The sequence below is a fragment of the Fimicolochytrium jonesii genome (genome assembly GCF_025526975.1).
Source record: "Fimicolochytrium jonesii strain JEL569 chromosome Unknown EV422scaffold_22, whole genome shotgun sequence".
In the NCBI taxonomy this organism is placed as follows: Eukaryota; Fungi; Chytridiomycota; class Chytridiomycetes; order Spizellomycetales; family Powellomycetaceae; genus Fimicolochytrium; species Fimicolochytrium jonesii.
In genome coordinates, this window is record NW_026515689.1 from 194497 (window position 1) to 214312 (window position 19816).

Sequence of the window (19816 nt, forward strand, 5' to 3'; positions counted from 1 at the left end):
GGAAAATAACTGGACGCCGGTGTCGGCATATATTGTGGTTTTTTGGTCGATGTCGGGAGTCGGGCTCACATCCATGTTGACTGTGACCTGGGTGTTTCCGCCGTCTTCCAGTCCCGTCCGGATGCCTGTTAGTCGCCGATTCTCGGACACACATCAAATGCGTGTTTCGATTGGTTTGTTGTTTCGGCAAGATCACCTCCCCAGGCAAATGCTATAGCGTAGTCTTTTACCCTTCCCAGGTACCCCGCTCAGCAAACAAACACAAATCTCCGTACACTGCCAGCAGCAACCCGCCAGCGTCACTCTTGCACTTTCTGCTACTCCTATGCAATTGTGAATTTCATCAGCGACGCGTTAGCTCGCAAGCAGGATTCTCATAGGTTCCGAGGAAGTAGGGAACAGCCATGGAGGACCCCAAGGAAGAGCCCTTCGCCCAGAATGCTGTGGTGGTAGACCCACAGCTGCTTCTTCGCCACATCGAGAAACTACTTCCTTTAGTCATAGATTACGACGGTTCGGAAGCATTCAGTACTGCCGACGCTATTGAGAAGGCAGGCCGGTTTTGCGCCGACTCGCAGACGCAAGTTCTGTACATCGTAAAGGAGAAAGGGGATACCACCGAGGGCGCCGATGAGGGTACATTGCCCAGATGCTCTATCATTTTGCAGTTCCGCTCCCGATGAACTAACGTGTGCTTTTCCAGGAGAGAACGAGAAACCGGCAAACCCGCTTTCGTTGGGGTTTGATTTGACATATAGCCCGAAACAGATCGCAGCAGTAGCTGTCATCAAGCGATACCCATATCTCGATGCGACACGTTCGCTGCAGCAACAGCTGCAGATCACAAACCTGCCCGGCCCTGGGGAAGGGGGGAATCCGTACGAGATATTACACTCGTACATTCATAATGCCATATCGCCATTCTTCGATGCATTCGCCGTTTCTAAGAACGCCGCCACTTCGTCGGAGAGGTCGACCCGGGATGAGAAGGAAGGGAGAACAGGTGGGAACATGTTGAGCTTTGTAGGGTGGCAAATGCGGCATCCCGTGGGACTGAACTTATGCCTGCAGGAATACCGATGGCGAAGAAGAAGATTGCAGAACTGGAACTCTCATTGCTACAGCTTCAGCAGAATGTGGAGATCCCGGATGTGGTGCTGAACTACAATCCCATTGTGCAGCGCACCGTCGACCATTGTCATGAAAGTGGGAAGCGAGTCAATGCGGATGCTGTGGGGGACCTGGTGGACGATTCTGCATTCCTTAACAGACTGCAAGCGGATGTGAATGGCTGGATCAAGGAGATACAAAAGGTGACGAAGCTGAATCGTGACCCGTCGTCTGGCACGGCGAATCAGGAAATCAGCTTCTGGCTGAATCTGGAGCGGAGTCTCAACTCCATCGAAGAGCAGCTCCGGAGCGATCAAGTGGTGTTGACCCTTGACATTTTGAAACATGCGAAGCGTTTCCACGCGACCGTTAGTTTCTTGGCGGACACGGGTTTGAAGGAGGCGATGGAGCGCGTGCAGAAGTACAACATCTTGATGAAGGATTTCCCGCTGAACGAGCTGCTAGCCGCTACCGACCTGAGGAAGATTCAAACATCATTGGGAATGATATTTGGACACCTTACGAAGAAGCTCAAGCTCTCTCCATACCCTATTCGACGTGCTCTCCCGCTCGTGGAGGGGATATCCCAAGACCTGAACGATCAGCTACTTCGTGTTCTCAACAGCCGTCGATTGATGTACATGGACTACGCGGAGTTTGAGAGGATTGCGTTGGGTTGCGACGAACTGTTCCGCACCTGGGATGAGCAAGTGAAAGAGTTCACGAATGTCGCGAGAGACCTTACTCGGAAACGGTCCGAGAAGTTCTTACCGATTAAGCTCACGCCGATGCATGTCAAGCTGCAGGAGCGAATAAAGTTCATTCATGCGTTTAGGAAGCAGCATGAGCAGCTTTATGAGACTATAGTGAAGGTCATGCGTACGGAGAAAGGCGCGAAGGCGAAAGATGGGATGGGCGGGAGATCGGCTAGCTTATCGGATGGCAATGCGCTGGATGACGTGCGGCTGGCGTATGATACCATGAAGACTGTCGATGTGCTTGACCTCACACCTGGTATGGTACTTTTCGCCAAGTTTTCTAACCAGCGCCGAATTTGACATATCTTGTACAGATGGAACGGAGCTCTGGGTATCTGCGGAATCATCGTACAATGACAAAGTCGCACGGGTGGAGAACCAGATCATTGCACGATTACGAGACAGACTGGGCACAGCGAAAAATGCCAATGAGATGTTTCGCGTGTTCTCCAAATTCAACGCGCTTTTCGTGCGGCCAAAGATTCGGGGTGCGATCCAGGAGTATCAGACGCAGCTGATTGACAGCGTCAAGGAAGATATCAAGAAGTTGCATGACAAGTTCAAAATGCACTACAGCAACTCGGAGGCTCACAAAATGAGTCAGCTACGAGATCTGCCGCCAGTCGCGGGTGCTATTGTGTGGGCTCGGCAGATCGAGCGGCAACTCGGACACTACATGAAACGCGTTGAGGATGTTCTTGGAAGGGGCTGGGAGCTATATGCGGAAGGGCAGAAGCTTCAGATGGAAAGCACTTCTTTCAAGAAGAAGCTGGAAACCCGCCCAATATACGATGCGTGGCTCGCAGACATCCTCAAACGTGATGTCTCCGTCACAGGCCGCATTTTCACCATCACGAAGAATCGGGCGCAGGGAAACGCATTACAGCTCGCGATCAACTTCGACGGTCAGGCAGTCGATCTCTTCAAGGAGGTTCGAAACTTGATCTGGTTGAACTTCCAGGTTCCGCATACCATCACTAGCATTGCGAAGGACGCAAAACGTGTACATCCTTTCGCGGTCTCACTCACTGAAACCGTGCGCACTTATCTGCAAACGCTGCAGAAGGTTGATCGCATGAAGGATATCCCGCAGCTGGTCGTTGTGTATAGGCGGGACATACACGCGTTGATCTCGAAGGGGATTCAGCTACGATGGGATTTTTTCGTCAACGTGGTACGAGCCATGCTACGATTTCCCTGGGTAACTTTGCAATGGCCACTTACCAAGCTTGCGGTCGTAGTACGATGTTCGCGCGATGACCGCAAACAACATTGAGATCAAGGAGAACCGACACGTCGTTTTCGTCCGAGACTTTGCGAGCACGGTGTCGCTCTTCCATGACAAGGCTAACGCTGCTGTGCTGGTGTCCGAGGACGTCCAACAATTGATCAAGCAGTTGGAAGTATGTCCGTTCGAGCTGGCTGCGTTCCAAGAGCTCCTTGGCAAAGTCCAGAAGCTGGTAAGCGACAGGGTTGAGGGCTGAGTATGACTCGACCAAAGAGGGATCTGACATTTTCTCCAAGATCGATCAACTGAATATTGAGGGATACTCGAACCTTCGAACATGGACGCAACAACTCAATGACCGGATCGAGAGCGTGCTTTCCGTTCGCTTGGACGCAGCCATGCAGGTACCGGTTGATGGTCACGTATGTTTGGAAACCATGGCCCGATTGTAATATTCGTCTCCAACGTTTAGGCGTGGATATCTGCGTTCGTCGGCCAAAAGCAAGATGCCGCGATGGATACCAAACGGCGAAAGCTGCCCGGGGCTGGAAAAGATTCCAAAAATGTTCAGGAGACGGACAATGAAGCCAAGACGCGGTCCACGTATGCCCCGAACCTCGAGACCTTGGTGCATGAGATCATCCTCAAGGATCAAGTCATGTCCGTGTCTCCGCCCATTGAGGAAGCAAGGAAGAACTGGATACAACAGCTACATTCCTGGTTAGGTACGTGCCGGCCATATACTTTGCTGATTGTACGATCGGATCCCCTGTATCGCGGGATCGTTGACTGATGTCGCGTCTCTACAGCAAACGTTTGCTCGCTGACCTTCATCCAAAGCTCAACCTACGACATGGCCGTTGCTACAAAGACGAACGAGCCGTCGTCATTCGCAAAACTGGTGAGTTCCTCCCGTTCATTATTTGCTGACCGAAATCGTTACTTATCTGCCGTCAGTTACACCGAGTTTCCTCAAAAGTTGAACAATGTTACGATGCCATTGAGCTCAAGACGAAGGAATTGCGGGACTACTGCGATATCTGGCTCCAATACCAGTCCTTATGGGATTTGGAATCATTCTATGTCTTTGAATTCCTGGGGGATAATCTTCGGAACTGGCAACAGCTCGTGCTGGAGGTCAAGCGAGCTCGGTCAACGTTCGACACCTCCGAAACCTCAAAGTCCTTCGGATGGGCAGTTGTCGATTACGAGCAGGTCCAGTCGAAGGTCAACACGAAATATGATCAATGGCAACGTGAGATCCTCAGCAGATTCGGAGCAAAATTAGGCACGAGCATGAGAAGCTTGTTTGACTCTGTGGCACATGCCCGAACAGAGCTTGAGCAGCACGCCATTGACGGGAGCTCCACGTCGGAGGCCGTTACGTTCATAACCTTCTTGCAGTCAGTTCGCAAAAACGTCGAAGACTGGGCGGACTCGGTATCCATCTTCAAATCTAGTCAACGGATTTTGGAGCGTCAACGCTTCCAATTTCCGAATGATTGGCTATACTACGACAACATTGAAGGAGAATGGGGAGCTTTCAATGAAATTCTTCGTCGGAAGAATGATGCTATCAGGCAGCAGATAGGTACGTGGAGGAAGTGGTCACTCCTTGCGCAAAAGCTCCCCCTGACGAGTCGCTATCGTTGATGTAGGATCACTGCAGCAAAAGATCATAGCGGAAGACAAATCCGTCACCAAAAAGATCAAGGAACTTGCTGCAGATTGGGAAGAGCGCAAACCTGTGCAAGGTCAACTCAAACCGGCCGAGGCGTTGGCTCTGCTGAACCTGATGGAAGTTCGTGTCACGCGAATCAAAGACGAGTACGATCAGGTGTATCGAGCGAAGGACGCTTTGGACCTCGATCGCAAGAAGGACCCTCGCCTGGAAATTGTTCTGGAAGAGCTTCGCGATCTCAAAGAAGTGTGGACTTCACTTTCCACGCTGTGGTCCGGAATCGGCGAAATCCGTGAAACTCACTGGAACGCTGTTGCTCCTCGCAAAATACGTCAGCAGCTCGACCGGTTACTTCTGTCCATGAAGGAGATGGGCAATCGCGTTCGGCAATATGCTGCATTTGACTATGCGAGGAACATCCTTCAGCGCTACCTAGATGTAAATTCGCAAATCACGGAATTGAGATCTGACGCTGTCAAGGAGCGCCATTGGAAGCAATTGTTCCGTGACCTTGGGTTGGAGAGCCAAGTCACCCTTACTGACCTGACCATCGGGCATCTGTGGGATATCGACCTCCGCAAAAACGAACTAAAAGTACGAGATGTCTTGACAGTGGCACAGGGCGAAATGGCCCTCGAGGTGTTCCTCAACCAAGTCAAGGAAACGTGGTCCGCATTTGAGTTGGAACTGGTGGCCTATCAGAACAAGTACCGGTTGATCAAAGGATGGGATGATCTGTTCGCAAAATGCTCAGAAAACCTCAATTCTCTCGTCGCTATGCGGCATTCGCCTTATTTCCGAGTTTTCGAAGAAGAAGCTTTGGGTTGGCAGGATAAGCTGACACGCGTGCAAACGTTATTCGACGTCTGGATCGATGTGCAGCGACAATGGGTGTACCTGGATGGTATCTTCTCGAACAATGTGGACATCAAGCATTTGCTACCCGTTGAAAGTGCAAGGTTTCAAAGCATCAACACTGAGTTTATGACTTTGATGAAGAAAGTTTACAAGTCACCTTTCGTGTTGGACGTCCTTAATATTCCTGGAGTTCAGAAGGCGATGGACCGACTGGCGGATTTGCTTGTGAAGATCCAGAAAGCCCTTGGAGAATATCTGGAACGAGAGCGATCGGCCTTCCCCCGGTTCTACTTCGTCGGGGATGAGGACCTTCTCGAATTGCTCGGCAACAGCAAGGATATTATCAGGCTGCAAAAGCATCTGAAGATGATGTTCGCTGGGATTTCAAGTCTGATTCTCTCTGAAGACACGCTGACCGTGGAAGGAATCAAATCCAAAGAAGGCGAAAGCTTAAGCCTTGTTCACCCCATCTCGATCAAGGACAACCCTCGCATCATCGATTGGTTGAAGATGCTTGAGCACGAGATGCAAGTGTCGCTTGCAACGCATCTGTCGGAAGCGGTTGCAGCTCAAGCCACCTATTGCGATGGCACAAAGCTGGATGGACCTGCATTTTTGAAATGGATTCAGGCCTATCCGGACCAGTTGGTCGTTCTTGGAATGCAGATTTTGTGGACGAAGTTAGTGGAGGACGTCCTGCGAAGTTCCGGATCTCTCGCGCATACAGCTGGAATAATCGAGTCGGCTCTGAACATCCTCGCGGACTTGGTGCTTGAAGATTTAGAGTTGACCTACCGGCGCAAATGTGAGCATTTGATCACGGAGCTGGTGCATCAAAGGGATGTCATCCGGACCCTACTCAAGCGCAAAGTCACAAGCCATTTCGACTTCCAATGGCTCTACCATATGCGATTCTACTTCGACCCCAAAGTTGTAGAGCCGATGGCCCGCCTATCGGTGAGGATGGCAAATGCTAAGTTTTCTTATGGTTTCGAGTATCTGGGGATCACCGATCGCCTCGTGCAAACCCCTTTGACAGACCGGTGTTATCTGACACTCACACAAGCTTTGGCCGCACGTCTGGGAGGAAGTCCCTTCGGACCAGCTGGAACGGGAAAGACCGAGAGTGTGAAGGCGCTGGGTACTCAGCTTGGTCGGTTCGTTTTGGTCTTCTGTTGTGACGAAAACTTCGACTTCCAAGCGATGGGTCGCATCTTCATCGGCTTGTGTCGAGTTGGAGCCTGGGGATGCTTTGACGAATTCAACAGGTTGGAGGAACGCATCCTATCAGCTGTATCTCAGCAGGTCCAAACCATACAACTGGGCCTTAAGAGCGGCGCCAGCGTCGAGCTGGTTAGCAAGTTAGTCACCGTGGATCCGAACACGGGAATCTTCATCACCATGAATCCCGGGTATGCAGGACGATCGAACCTACCCGATAACCTGAAGAAGTTGTTCAGAAGTGTCGCGATGACCAAGCCGGATAGAGAGCTCATCGCTCAAGTCATGCTATTCTCTCAAGGCTTCCGATCGGCCGAGCTTCTCGCGTCGAAGGTGGTACCACTTTTTGTCCTCTGTGCGGAGCAGCTATCTGCTCAAAGTCACTACGATTTCGGGTTGCGTTCTTTGAAAAGTGTACTCATCAGCGCCGGTAATTTGAAACGAGAGGCGTTGCAAGGTGCTGCACGTGGAGGGAAGACGATCGGAGCGTCTGGCGACGTATCCGACGCCGCTGGAGAGCAGTACCTGCTTATTCGAAGTATTCGGGAGACGATGGTTCCAAAGCTTGTAGCCGAAGATATCACGTTACTGCACAGGTGAGTGAGAGCTTCAAACGTCTCTCATGTGGTTCCCTAGCAACTGAAAGTGTTACTCGTTAGTCTACTCGAAGATGTATTCCCAGGAATCAACTACAGCCCATTCGCGTTGGACGAGCTACAGCTAGCGATCAAAGGAGCCTGTGCGAAACGCCAACTGGTTGCCGAGGGACCTTGGCTGGACAAGGTCATCCAGCTCTACCAAATACACAATATACATCACGGGTTGATGATGGTGGGTCCATCCGGTTCGGGGAAGAGTACCGCCCATCAAGTTTTGCTGGAGGCGTTGCAGAAAATCGATGGAATCGAAGGTGTCTCGTATGTTATCGATCCGAAGGCGATGTCTAAAGAGTCGCTGTATGGAAATATGGACTCGACCACCCGCGAATGGCACGATGGTCTTTTCACGCAGATTTTGAGGAGGATCGTTGACAACGTGCGTGGAGAAGCCGCGAAGCGCCACTGGATCATCTTCGATGGCGACGTCGATCCGGAATGGGTCGAAAACCTCAATGCTGTCCTTGACGATAACAAAATGCTGACGCTGCCCAACGGTGAGCGTCTGAACCTGCCACCCAATGTCCGCATAATGTTCGAGGTCGAGAATCTGAAGCAAGCAACTCTTGCCACCGTCAGTCGATGCGGGATGGTGTGGTTCAGTGACTCCACTGTGGATATGGAATTGTCCATCGCCCACTACATGGAAACGCTTCGCACGGTGTCGGTCACAGACGCAGATGATACAGTCGCATTCGCTTCTACCCAAGTGGATACGCAAGCTCCGGCGCTGGAAGTGCAGCGCATAGTGGCCGATATTCTATCGGCTCACATGCAGAAGGACGGTCTTGTTCACCGTGCTTTACGGAAAGCCGAAGCTATGGAACACATCATGGATTTCACAAGAATTCGGGCCCTCAAAGCGCTGTTTGGATTGATCAATAGTTCGTTGCGGAACATTTCGGACTACAACCTGTCCCATCCGGACTTTCCCCTGACCGTGCAGCTTCTCGAAGATTACATCACCAAGCGCTTGCTGTTGGCTATCCTCTGGAGTTTCACAGGAGATTCGAAGCTGGAGACTAAGATTGAAATGGCGACGTACCTGCGGACTCTGACCGCAATAGATCTTCCCGGAGGAGGTTCTTCTTTAATCGACTTCGACGTAGATGTGGCCACAGGGGAATGGATTGCTTGGCAATCCAGAGTGCCTACGGTGGAAATCGAAACCCATAACGTTTCCGGTGCAGATGTCGTTATCCCTACCGTCGACACAGTTCGACATGAGGAGACGCTTTACTCTTGGTTGTCTGAGCATAAGCCACTGATTCTCTGTGGACCTCCGGGGTCCGGAAAGGTAATTCTTTCAAATTTCGGTTTTCACTCAACGTTTCGGTCAATGACCTTCCGTCTTCCCATAGACTATGACTTTATTTTCAGCATTGCGAAAGTTACCGGAGATGGAAGTGGTTGGTCTCAACTTTTCCAGTGCCACTACTCCCGAGTTGATCATGCGCACTTTCGAGCAACATTGTGAATATCGCAAGACCCCTTCTGGCACAGTGTTGGCACCCTTAGCTGTGGGCCGCTGGCTTGTTTTCTTCTGCGATGAAATCAATCTTCCGGCCGCGGACAAATATGGAACGCAACGGGTGATATCTTTCATTCGGCAGCTCGTTGAGCACGGAGGCTTCTGGCGACGTTCAGACCATTCCTGGGTTCGCTTGGAGAGGATCCAGTTTGTCGGAGCATGCAATCCGCCAACTGATCCAGGCCGAGTTCCCCTATCTCATCGATTCCTCAGACACGCGCCAGTACTTATGGTCGACTATCCAGGCGAGGCGTCGCTGCTACAAATTTACGGCACGTTCAACAGGGCCATGCTTAGAGTTGTTCCAAGCCTTCGCGGCTATTCAAACCCCTTGACTGCCGCAATGGTCGAGTTCTACTTGACATCGCAGAAGCGGTTCACGCCAGACATGCAAGCACATTATATGTATTCGCCCCGCGAACTTACTCGATGGGTCCGAGGGATCTTCGAGGCCATTAAACCGCTGGAAAGCATGAATGTGGAAGGGTTGGTGAGAATCTGGGCTCACGAGGGACTTCGACTATTTCAAGATCGGCTAGTCGAGCAAAAGGAGCGAGAATGGACAGACAAGCTCATTGATACCGTCGCTGGACAGCACTTCCCCGGGATAAATTCCGAGGACGCCCTATCGCGTCCCATCCTTTTCTCTAATTGGCTATCGAAGGACTACGTTCCAGTGGCCGCTCAAGATCTTCGAGTTTTCGTACAAGCTCGGCTCAAAGTCTTCTACGAAGAAGAGCTCGATGTCCCACTTGTCTTATTTGACGATGTTCTGGAGCACGTCCTGAGGATTGACCGGGTGTACCGGCAAATGCAGGGTCATTTGCTACTTATCGGCATTAGTGGTGCTGGAAAGACAACTCTAGCGCGTTTCGTCGCATGGATGAATGGTCTCAGCGTCTTCCAGATCAAAGTTCACAACAAATACTCTGACCTTGATTTTGACGAGGACCTCAGAACCATTTTGCGCCGAGCAGGCTGCAAGGGAGAGAAAGTGTGCTTCATCATGGATGAGTCGAATGTTCTCGAATCGGGCTTCCTGGAGAAAATGAACACCTTGTTGGCGAATGCAGAGATTCCTGGCTTGTTTGAGGGAGACGAGCTTGCGTCGGTTCTCTCAATATGCAAGGAAACGGCGCATAGAGAGGGAACGACATTGACAACCGCGGAAGAAACCTACAAATGGTTCACAACACAGATCATGAAAAACCTTCACGTCGTTTTCACCATGAACCCGCCACAAGATGGCTTAGCCTCTCGAGCAGCTACATCTCCTGCGCTATTCAATCGTTGTGTTCTCGATTGGTTTGGCGATTGGTCCAACCAGGCTCTTTACCAGGTTGGGCAGGAGTTCACGCATTTATTGGATATTGAGCATCGACGCTACGAAGCCCCGCTCCCGTTTCCTATCGTTTACGAGGATCTTGCGATGCCGCCAATTTATCGCGACGCAGTCATCAATGCCTTCGTGTTCGTCCATAGGTCACTGCGTGACGTGAATGAGAGGCTTCTCAAACGGCAGGGCCGAGTTAATTTTGTGACGCCTCGACATTATCTGGATTTCATCAACCACTACGTCGAACTCTTCCGCGAGAAGCGTGAGGACCTGGAAGATCGACAGCGCCATCTCAATGTCGGACTTGACAAACTCAAGGAAACTGTTACCAAGGTGGAAGAACTGAGGATAAGTTTGGCTTCGAAAAGACGAGAACTCGAAGTGAAGAACAAAGAAGCGAATGAAAAGTTACAACGAATGGTAGCTGGGCAGCAGGAGGCGGAGCAGAAAAAACAGGCCTCTCTGGAAATCCGGGCTGAACTCGAGCGACAAAATTGTGAGATTGACCAACGCAGAGACATTGTTCTGGCTGACCTCGCCGAAGCGGAGCCAGCCGTGCTCGAAGCACAAAACAGCGTCAGCGGCATCAAGAAACAACATTTGCAGGAGGTCAGAACCATGAGTAACCCGCCGGAAGCAGTCAAGATGGCTATGGAGTCCGTATGTATCCTTCTGGGCAACAAAATCGATTCATGGAAAGCTGTGCAACAGGTCATCAGAAAAGACGATTTCATCCCGAGCATCGTCAACTTTGATACTGACAAGATGAACACGAGGCTTCGAGAAGAGATTGAACAAAACTACCTAACGAATCCGAAATTCAACTTCGAAACGGTAAACCGTGCTTCGCAAGCTTGCGGGCCTCTAGTCCAATGGGCTATCGCGCAAGTGAAATACTCTGGCATTTTGGAGCGAGTTGGACCATTGCGGAGAGAAGTCCAGCAGTTGGAGGCGAAAGCAGAGGTCGCCCAGCAGAGAGCGACTGCCATCGAGGCTATGATTCACCAGCTTGAGGAGAGCATTGGGAAGTACAAGGAGGAATACGCCGTTCTGATCAGCGAGACGCAATCTATCAAGACAGAGATGGAGACCGTCCGCACCAGAGTGGACAGAAGTTTGCGCTTACTAGACGACCTCTCTTCCGAACGGGAGCGTTGGGAGTCGGGAAGTCAAACTTTTGGGGAACAGATGGCGACCATCGTGGGAGACGTCCTAATCTCAGCAGCCTTCATCGCGTATGCCGGATTCTTCAGTCAAGAGTACCGATCCTTACTGGTAAACAGATGGACGCAGCATTTGAAGCTGGCTGGGATCAACTTCAGAGAGGAGCTTTTCCTTCCGGAATACTTGTCAACTGTGGACGAGAGGATCGATTGGCAGACGAAGTCGCTTCCGGCCGATGGTCTTTGCACTGAAAATGCCATTATGCTGAAGCGGTTCAATCGATACCCTCTGCTCATCGATCCATCGGGACAAGCGACCACTTTCCTCACAAATCATTACAAAGAGCGGCGTTTGACCATCACCAGTTTCCTGGACGACTCGTTCCTGAAGGTGCTAGAGTCGGCCCTTCGATTTGGCAATCCGCTACTTGTCCAAGATGTCGAGTACTTGGATCCTATTTTGAACGCAGTGTTGAACAAAGAGCTGCGTAGAACTGGGGGACGAGTTCTCATCCGACTTGGGGGCCATGATATCGACTTCTCACCATCATTCACTCTATTCCTATCCACTCGTGACGCATCCGCCAACTTTTCTCCCGACTTGTGCAGTCGCGTAACGTTTGTGAACTTCACCGTGACGCGTGAGAGCTTGCAGAGTCAATGCCTGCATGAGGTCCTGAAGGCGGAGCGTCCAGATACGGACCAGAAGCGCACCGATCTCATCAAGCTGCAAGGAGAGTTCCAGCTGAAGCTCCGTCATCTGGAAAAATCCTTGCTCAAAGCTCTCAATGACTCCGAAGGCAACATTCTGGAAGACGATCACGTCATAACGACGTTGGAGACCCTGAAGTTGGAGGCGGCGGAAGTCACATGCAAAGTTCGGGAGACGGAGACAATTGCGCAGGAAGTGGAGCACGTCACGAACATGTACACGCCGTTAGCTCAAGCCTGCAGTGCGATATTCTTCATCATGGAACGCATGAGCACTTTGAACAGGTGCTATCAATTCTCGCTGGAATTCTTTCTGGAGATCTTTCGGAGTGCATTGTATAACAATTCCGCACTGAAAGACGTGCGAGCCCCTACTCAGCGCCTGCCCATACTGACGGATGACCTGTTCACCATCGCTTTCCGGAGGGTTTCCCGCGCTCTTGTCAATGACGATCGACTGGTCTTGGCCATATTGCTTGCACGGCTCAAAAGCCTTGGAGTGTCGAGCGCCTTGAGACCCGATGATTTCACAGAACTGTATGGAAGCATTCACCAGGGTGGGAATGGAGCGATAGTTTCGGACAAGATATCTCACACTTTCGGGGATGATATGGGGAGAAAGATTGCGGCACTGTGCGCATCGCCTCGGTTTGTGGGCGTACGATCTCAAATTGAGGGCAACATCTCCGAATGGACAACTTTCCTACAAGACGACAATCCGGAAGTGGCAAGCTTGAAGATAGGAGATCGGAGCACCTCACAGCGTAAGCGTTTTGTGAAAGCCTTTCGAGTCTGGATGGTCACTGATAATTTCTGCGATTGACTAACAGTATCGGAGAAACTCGATCGACTCCTGATTGTCAAGCATTTGCGACCGGACCGTCTGATACCGGCAGCCGCCGAGTTTGTCCAAGCGATTTTCGGTGGAACCCTAGAGCTGACGGCAGAGCACGACGTCGAAGCGGTCATTGCGGAAACCGACTCCTCGGTTCCCGTAGTTCTATGCTCAGCCGCCGGATACGATGCAAGTGATCGCGTCGAAGCTCTTGCAGCTAAACTATCTCATCGCCTAAGCTCCATCGCTATGGGGTCTAGCGAAGGGGCCGCTCTTGCTGAAGCGGCACTGTCGTCGGCCAGCAGATCTGGGCATTGGGTACTATTGAAAAATGTGCATCTTGCCATCGCTTGGCTCTGCCAGCTGGAGAAACGGCTTCAGAGTCTCAAGTCCCACACAAACTTCAAGCTCTTTCTGACCATGGAGCCGCATCCGAAGGTGCCTACAAACTTGCTGCGCATGTCCAGAGTGCTCATGTTTGAGTCCCTTGCCGGCATCAAGGCGAACGTCTCCGAGTCATTTTCTTCCATCGCATCATCCACCATCAAAGCACCAAGCGAGCGGTTGCGCCTGCACTTTCTTCTCTCGTGGTTGGACGCCGTCGTCAAAGAACGGATGCGATATGTCCCACTTGGTTGGTCCAAGACGTATGATTTCAACGACGCAGATCAGTCGATGGCGTTGAATGTTATCGATGACTGGGTAGATTCGATATCCCAAGGTCGCGCCAATATCGCCCCGGAGAATATCCCATGGGAAGCTATTCGAACAATCTTGAAGGAGACAGTGTATGGAGGCAAGATCGATAACGATTTCGATCAAAGACTGCTGGACACATTCGTCGACCGGTTGTTTACCCCATCGAGCTACAACGTCAATTTCGCCCTGGTCGATGCGGGCGAAAACCAAGCGGCGGTGCCAATACCGGATGGGATTCGCAAGGAGCAGTTCACATCTTGGATCAAAAGCTTACCGACGCAACAGCCTCCTTCTTGGTTGGGATTGCCGAACAATGCCGAGATGGTGGTTATGGCAGCCAAAGGTACGGGACGATTTGGCAGAAAGACTTCGTCCTTCTCCCAAAACTGACGCCTTGCATTCTAGGAGCGGATTTGCTGTCAAATGTTCGAAAGCTGGCGACAATCGAGGAAGACGAAAGCGGAGGTGCGCCGACACCTGGAACTCAAGCTGTCTTACACGAACAAGCCGCTTGGTCGAAGAGCTTGCGTAAATTGGTCGATGAATGGTTGAGCATCCTCCCGTCGGTAAGAACCGGAAGACCTGTGAACTCTGGTATACTGCAATGGCTAACATTTCGCGCAATCCAGACTCCGCCGGACCTTACGTACAGCAAAGCATCTGCGGCTGATCCACTTTTCCGCTTTTTTCATCGGGAAATCACCATCGGGAAGGAATTATGGCGTATCATTCGCGATGACCTCTCGGAGTTGCGTAAATTATGCGAAGGACAGCGGAAACAAACCAATCATTTGCGTTCTCTGACAGCTTGTCTGTTACAAGGTACAACGAGAGTTACTTGAGTGTGCTGACTTGATTTTGCACGTGTTGGAATTCACCGATTATATTACTCCAACTTAGGCTCTGTACCTCAGCACTGGCAAAAGCACAAGTTTCCAAAGCGGTTGTCCTCCACTCAGTGGATCCATGACTTCGTCAAACGTCTGGAACATCTTAATCATGCTTCGAAATCAAGCCGGTACCATGAATTGGATATCTGGATCGGCGGTTTCTTCATGCCCGAAGCTTTCATCACCGCAACGCGTCAGTCGCTTGCGCATGTGCACAAATGTTCATTGGAAGAGCTGCAGCTGGATGTTGGAATAGTGAGACAAGGTCAAGCTACGTCAGCAATCAAGGACGAAACCAGATTCGTCCTAACAGGTACGCGTCAAGTGTTCATCGATGGCGGCCCTACATGTAGTAACCTTCCCGTTGCTTTTACATAGGGCTCGGAATTGATGGTGCAGATTGGGCACCAGAAGGCCTCGTTCTTTCTTCCAAGCCACAAACGCGGCCTGTTGCCATTCAAATCCAGTGGATCAAGAAGGGCTCCAAGGTACCTGCGACGGGTAGTGTCGTCTTACCGGTATATGTAGATGAAGACAGGAGCGCCACACTCTTCACAGCCTCTTTACCATGCAAGGCCCCATCCGACGCGCTGAACATGATTCAGCGCTCTGTAGCTATCCTAGCCAACATATATTGATCACCCTCTCATTGTATGTATATATACACACCGGCCGAATCTGTAACTTATGGTAAATCATGGTAACTTATGGTATCGGCCTGGATTTCCAATTCCTCGAATTCGACCTTGCGACACAATGGACAACTTTGTGACGCTGCAAACTTTTTGATGCCGGCAAGACAGCGGGCATGGTACACGTGCCCGCAGCTCGTGATGGAAAGCGTTTTGGCTTTGGTCGTTGCTTGGGAGGTGCCGAGTAACGGCATGATGCAGATGGCGCAATCGTCCGATTTCACGGTTGCGCCGGCTCGAGTAAGGATTTGCTTCCAGTCCGTTTCGTGATGTGGGTCGGTGGGTGCGAGCTTGAGGCTTTCCAGCAGTGCACCGGTTCTGCAAGGGAGGGATTTCAGTGGGAGAACCGAGGCGTACCAACTTCCTGACATTTCATACATATCCATGGAGTTCCTGTTCTGCGACAGCTGCCGATCGACATTCGTAATCAAGTTATGCACTTCCCGGTTCTCGGCCGCAAATCGAGCCTGCAGCTTATCGGAGTAGCGAGCCAATTTGTCCATGTGCCATTTCGCCAGCAATGCCGGATGTTCTGGCGGATGTGTTTCACAGTAGCGCAAGTACTTCTTCCGTTCGATGTAGCCTCGATAGGTTTTCTGGATGAGCGTGGCGCTTACGTGCTTGTGCTGTGGGCAAGAATCGTATCGGTTAGTACTAGAGTTTATGGAAAGGAGGAGGAGACATCGAAGGCACTTACATGCTTTTTCCCTTCGAAGATGAGTCGTTTCTCGTACGAATCGTCTCGACAGATGGGACAAGATGTCCGCTTGGCGTACCTCTCGAAGGAGTCGAGACATGCCCTATGAAAGGTATGACTGCAGGAGAGGAGGACCTATAAAACGTGAGGAAAGTTTCGTACTGCATCCTCCTATACATTCCAAACACACCTGATCCTCGCAACCAAACGGCTCCTGACATATGGGACATCCACTCTCCATCTCGCCTCTTTCCACCGCCCTTTCCTTTACAACCTTCCAATCTTCCTCGCTTATGCGATCCTTCGGCTTTCCCACCAGTCCCATCTTCTGAGCCAACGTCAACGGCGGCCGGGGTGGATCCAAGCTGCGTTCCTTCTCAATCGGGTCTAATGCGATGTCCGATCGAGCGAGTTGCGGTTTGGTATCGACGTTGGTAGACCCCGCGGCGGGTGCGATGAGCTTTGAGTGGGCGGTGAGGCAGTGTGCGTGGGCGGTGAGTGCCAGCTGTCGTTCGCGCTGCCATTTCTGGAGCTGGCGTTTGTGTGGGTTGAGCGGAATCTGTGGAAGTGGAGCTTTGCGGAGTTGAAGGTGTGGTAAACTTGCTGAAGGGTCAGACGGCTCCGCTGTGGATGATGCATGGCGTAGCGGATGAGATGGTAGCAGCGCTGGGATGGACGCCGACGAACGCAGCAGTGTATTCAGGTTCAGGGTTCGAACGAAGTGATCTTGCAGAGCTGCGCTCTTGTAGCAGTGTTCGGATGTTGAGACGGCATGCTTGCGATGTTTATGATTGGGCATGGCTTTTCTTCGTTTTCTCGCAGAATATCGAGCTCAGAATCGTTGGCAGATCGTGCGGCAATGCGAAATGACAGCATCGGATGGAACTGACAGTTGGCCGAAACACGTCCGTCACAGCCTGTCAAAACCTCTTCCTCTGTTTTCCTGAGCGTTTCGCCATGTCCATCTTGTTCCTCCGTCAAGGCGTCTTATCCAGACTCCGAACTCGATGACAGTCGACGGCAAAGCCCGCTTCGGTACAGGCGCCATTGTCTTCCAGCAACGGGCTTCCGAGCTCGGTGATCCTTGGGCATTGGTATACCATTCCTTGTACTTAAGCTGTTGTCCAACCGTTTGGCATGCTGAACCTCAATTACCCAGCGCTACGCAGGCCAGGATGTTTATTTGACCAAGAGGGTAGATATGCTTGTTCCGGGAAAGGAAGGAACGTCACAAGAGGAAGGTCGAACGGATTTGGAAAGTCAGTTCAGCAAGAAGTGACCCTGAGAACTCGAGCTGACATATATTCGCACAACTGCAGTGTACGAGCCAAAAGAGACGGCTATATCCGATCCAGCGGAAGCCTCCGGCAAATATACCAGCACTTATCTCAGCATAGAGTTCCACGTGCTATTCTCCACAACATGGCAATGTCCAACCCTCTACTTCAACGCCTGGGACGAGTCCGGGAATATGCTTTTCCTATCCGATATGCAAACGGCGCTGCAGGGGAATGTTCCGATAGCGCTTGATGAGAACCATCAGCGAACGTCGTATGACATGCCGGCGGTTACTCAGCAGGTAAAGCGGGCGTGTGGTCTAAATAGTTCTCTACATCCCAGCTGACAGAATGGCGGTTTGCGTACGACAGGAACATCCATATCTCGGCCTGCCATTCTTCTACCTGCATCCATGCCAGACCTCGACGATCATGAAGGAGATACAGGATGGTTTGCGAAGCAATGATCTGGGGCTGCTGACCTCGTGGATGAGTTGGATGAATGCGATGATTTACCCGTTGCCGTTGTTGCCGTGCGTTAGCGACGATGAGGGCCGAGTGAGCCTAATGGGGCCTGGTGCAGGCCTTGGCGAGTGACACCCATGCATGGCGGTGGGCCCATCGTTAGACATCCTCTGTCTCGAGGGATGGTGGTCGGATTCTGTGCCATCTAGTATCGTGCATTGTCGCGCCTGCGATCGGATCCGTTCGCCCTCTCCTTCGGGCCTTGGAGAGACGGCTCGACTTGGAGTTCGCTCGAAACAACATGTCAGCCGTCTTCAACTCGCAGGCTTCTTCTTTGCTTCCTTCGCGACTTCGTTCCGTTTCGGCTTCGCAACCGGATCGGGTGTCTCCGCGGCACCTTTCCCGGGTAACGCAGTATCGGTGCCAAGCGCCTCCTCATTCCCTTTCCGGCTTTCTTCCGTTTCGACTTTGGTGCCGTCTCCGGTGCCTCTATACCAATAGGATCGGCGCACCATCCGCCGCTTTCTTCCTTTTCGACGTGGACTTCGTCGCTGGGGCATTCGGCGCATTTGCTGCATCCGTTATCGACACTGCTTCTGCATCGACAAGTTTGTCTGACTTTCGCGCCTTCTTTTTCCCCTTGGGCGCTGGGGATCCCGCGTCCGCAGATTGAGGTTCCGATGCCGATATCCCCCCCTTCTTGAGCTTTTGCGATGCCTTCTTGCGAGAGGGTCTCTCTTTCAAAGCCCCAACAACGCCCCCGCCTCCCTCCTTGCTCGCATCCGCCTCCGGATCAAAATCCACCCGTTCCCCCATATAAGTAGCAAACCTCGGCACCCCACCCTGCGTCAACCCCATGTATCGGAACGTCACGATAGTCCCCTTCTCCGGCGGATTCTCCCTGACATGATCGTCCAACCCACTGCCGAGAACCACGAGCCTCCCGTCCCTCATCAAACACACCAACGCCCCGACTCTGCCTGCATGCTTCCCTTTGCCCGCTGTGTAATCTAGCACCATGCATTCGTCGTCCATGAAGGTTTTGACTTTGAGGAGCGTTTTGGATCGTTTGCCTTCGTAGACGCTTTCCGCTTGTCGGAGCATGAGGCCTTCGCCGCTATTCTTTTCGACTTTTTTTAATTCGGACATCAGATGTTCTCGCGACGTGCATAATCGTTGCGGGACGAGACGTAGCGTCTTCTGATCCGGTGGGAGTTCCGCCATGAAATCTTGCAGAATGGCCATGCGCTTCTCGAAAGGTTCAGACGCATGGCTGGGCGTGTCGAAGATCTGGTACGTCAGCGCTCGCCAGGAATCGTCGGAAACGGGCTTGATGGTCCGTCGGGCGATGTTGTCCAGCTCGGTTTTGACGATACCGGATGTGGTTTGGAAGCTACCGTGGCCGCCCCAGAGTTCGCCATCGAGGGTCATGTTTAATGGAAGGTCTTTTTGAAAAGGAGAGGGTGGGGTCAGTGGTTGGGGTGGGTGGTGAGGTGGAAGGGAGGTGTCGCACCTTTGGTGAACCAGGCCGGCGCCTGGAAACGGTTTCCTAGCCGCGATACGAACGTTCGCTGGCTATGATCCCACAGCGCTCTTACTCCATCAAACTTTTCGGACATGTAATAGCCTGTGGGGTCTGCTTGAGAGAAAACACAATGGAAAGTCAATCATGGTCAGAAGGTGCCCTCGACAACAAGACGTTAGTCCTTGTGCCTTCCAACTCTCCCCCTATACATATACACGAACCCACCTACTTTATCCGTCCACGTATGCGCCAGCAGAACCGCAGGTTTCTCTTTGGGCATGCCTGCATCGTCATCTAGCGGTGATTGCTTGGCGGCTAGTGACGCAGCGGAGCGGAATAGGAGTTCGGACAGCGAATTGATATTCTTCGTCCGAGGTATGTGTGAGTGGCGGAGGCATAGCATTACTGAGGTCGTGAAGCAACGAACGAGAGAGATGGGTCTGCGCATACCCTCACCCTTATCTCTGGTAATTTGAGCTCGCA

At 51.8% G+C, this 19816-nt stretch overlaps 4 protein-coding genes across 4 annotated transcripts; 2 read left to right on the top strand and 2 right to left on the bottom strand.

Moving 5' to 3' along the window:
• Window positions 1-154: 154 nt before the first annotated feature.
• On the top strand, window positions 155-15380 carry EV422DRAFT_621875 (dynein heavy chain). The gene is made up of 17 exons (XM_053074154.1): window positions 155-636; window positions 704-1003; window positions 1072-2124; window positions 2183-3042; window positions 3110-3328; window positions 3393-3500; window positions 3569-3821; window positions 3906-3997; window positions 4054-4687; window positions 4755-7452; window positions 7516-8809; window positions 8874-13017; window positions 13084-14130; window positions 14193-14353; window positions 14417-14609; window positions 14688-14990; window positions 15056-15380. Exons 1-17 carry the CDS (start codon window positions 405-407, stop codon window positions 15313-15315), a joined length of 13851 nt encoding a protein of 4616 aa, XP_052923312.1. The 5' UTR covers window positions 155-404; the 3' UTR covers window positions 15316-15380.
• Window positions 15209-17034, bottom strand: EV422DRAFT_181335 (uncharacterized protein). The gene is made up of 4 exons (XM_053065153.1): window positions 16257-17034; window positions 16067-16201; window positions 15748-15995; window positions 15209-15687 (listed from the first exon to the last, which is right to left on the bottom strand). The coding sequence occupies exons 1-4, from the start codon at window positions 16863-16865 to the stop codon at window positions 15363-15365; spliced, it is 1317 nt and encodes a 438-aa protein (XP_052923313.1). The 5' UTR covers window positions 16866-17034; the 3' UTR covers window positions 15209-15362.
• Window positions 17035-17073: 39 nt separating this feature from the next.
• Window positions 17074-17940, top strand: EV422DRAFT_569762 (uncharacterized protein; the record flags this gene model as incomplete). The annotated part of the gene is made up of 4 exons (XM_053072797.1): window positions 17074-17160; window positions 17226-17325; window positions 17386-17645; window positions 17716-17940. The coding sequence occupies 4 exons, from the start codon at window positions 17074-17076 to the stop codon at window positions 17938-17940; spliced, it is 672 nt and encodes a 223-aa protein (XP_052923314.1).
• A 6-nt stretch (window positions 17941-17946) lies between these two features.
• Window positions 17947-19557, bottom strand: EV422DRAFT_182305 (uncharacterized protein). Its single transcript, XM_053065156.1, has 2 exons — window positions 19322-19557; window positions 17947-19253 (listed from the first exon to the last, which is right to left on the bottom strand). Exons 1-2 carry the CDS (start codon window positions 19425-19427, stop codon window positions 18298-18300), a joined length of 1062 nt encoding a protein of 353 aa, XP_052923315.1. The 5' UTR covers window positions 19428-19557; the 3' UTR covers window positions 17947-18297.
• Window positions 19558-19816: the final 259 nt, after the last annotated feature.

Coding starts and splice junctions, on each gene's coding strand:
- EV422DRAFT_621875 (XM_053074154.1), top strand. CDS start 405: ATGGAGGACCCCAAGGAAGAGCCCTTCGCCCAGAATGCTGTGGTGGTA. Junction 3,329..3,392: donor TTGGCAAAGTCCAGAAGCTG/GTAAGCGACAGG, acceptor ATTTTCTCCAAG/ATCGATCAACTGAATATTGA. Junction 4,688..4,754: donor TGCTATCAGGCAGCAGATAG/GTACGTGGAGGA, acceptor TCGTTGATGTAG/GATCACTGCAGCAAAAGATC.
- EV422DRAFT_181335 (XM_053065153.1), bottom strand. CDS start 16,865: ATGCCCAATCATAAACATCGCAAGCATGCCGTCTCAACATCCGAACAC. Junction 15,996..16,066: donor TCTTCGAAGGGAAAAAGCAT/GTAAGTGCCTTC, acceptor TCTTGCCCACAG/CACAAGCACGTAAGCGCCAC. Junction 15,688..15,747: donor AACAGGAACTCCATGGATAT/GTATGAAATGTC, acceptor CCTCCCTTGCAG/AACCGGTGCACTGCTGGAAA.
- EV422DRAFT_182305 (XM_053065156.1), bottom strand. CDS start 19,427: ATGTCCGAAAAGTTTGATGGAGTAAGAGCGCTGTGGGATCATAGCCAG. Junction 19,254..19,321: donor GCCGGCCTGGTTCACCAAAG/GTGCGACACCTC, acceptor CTTTTCAAAAAG/ACCTTCCATTAAACATGACC.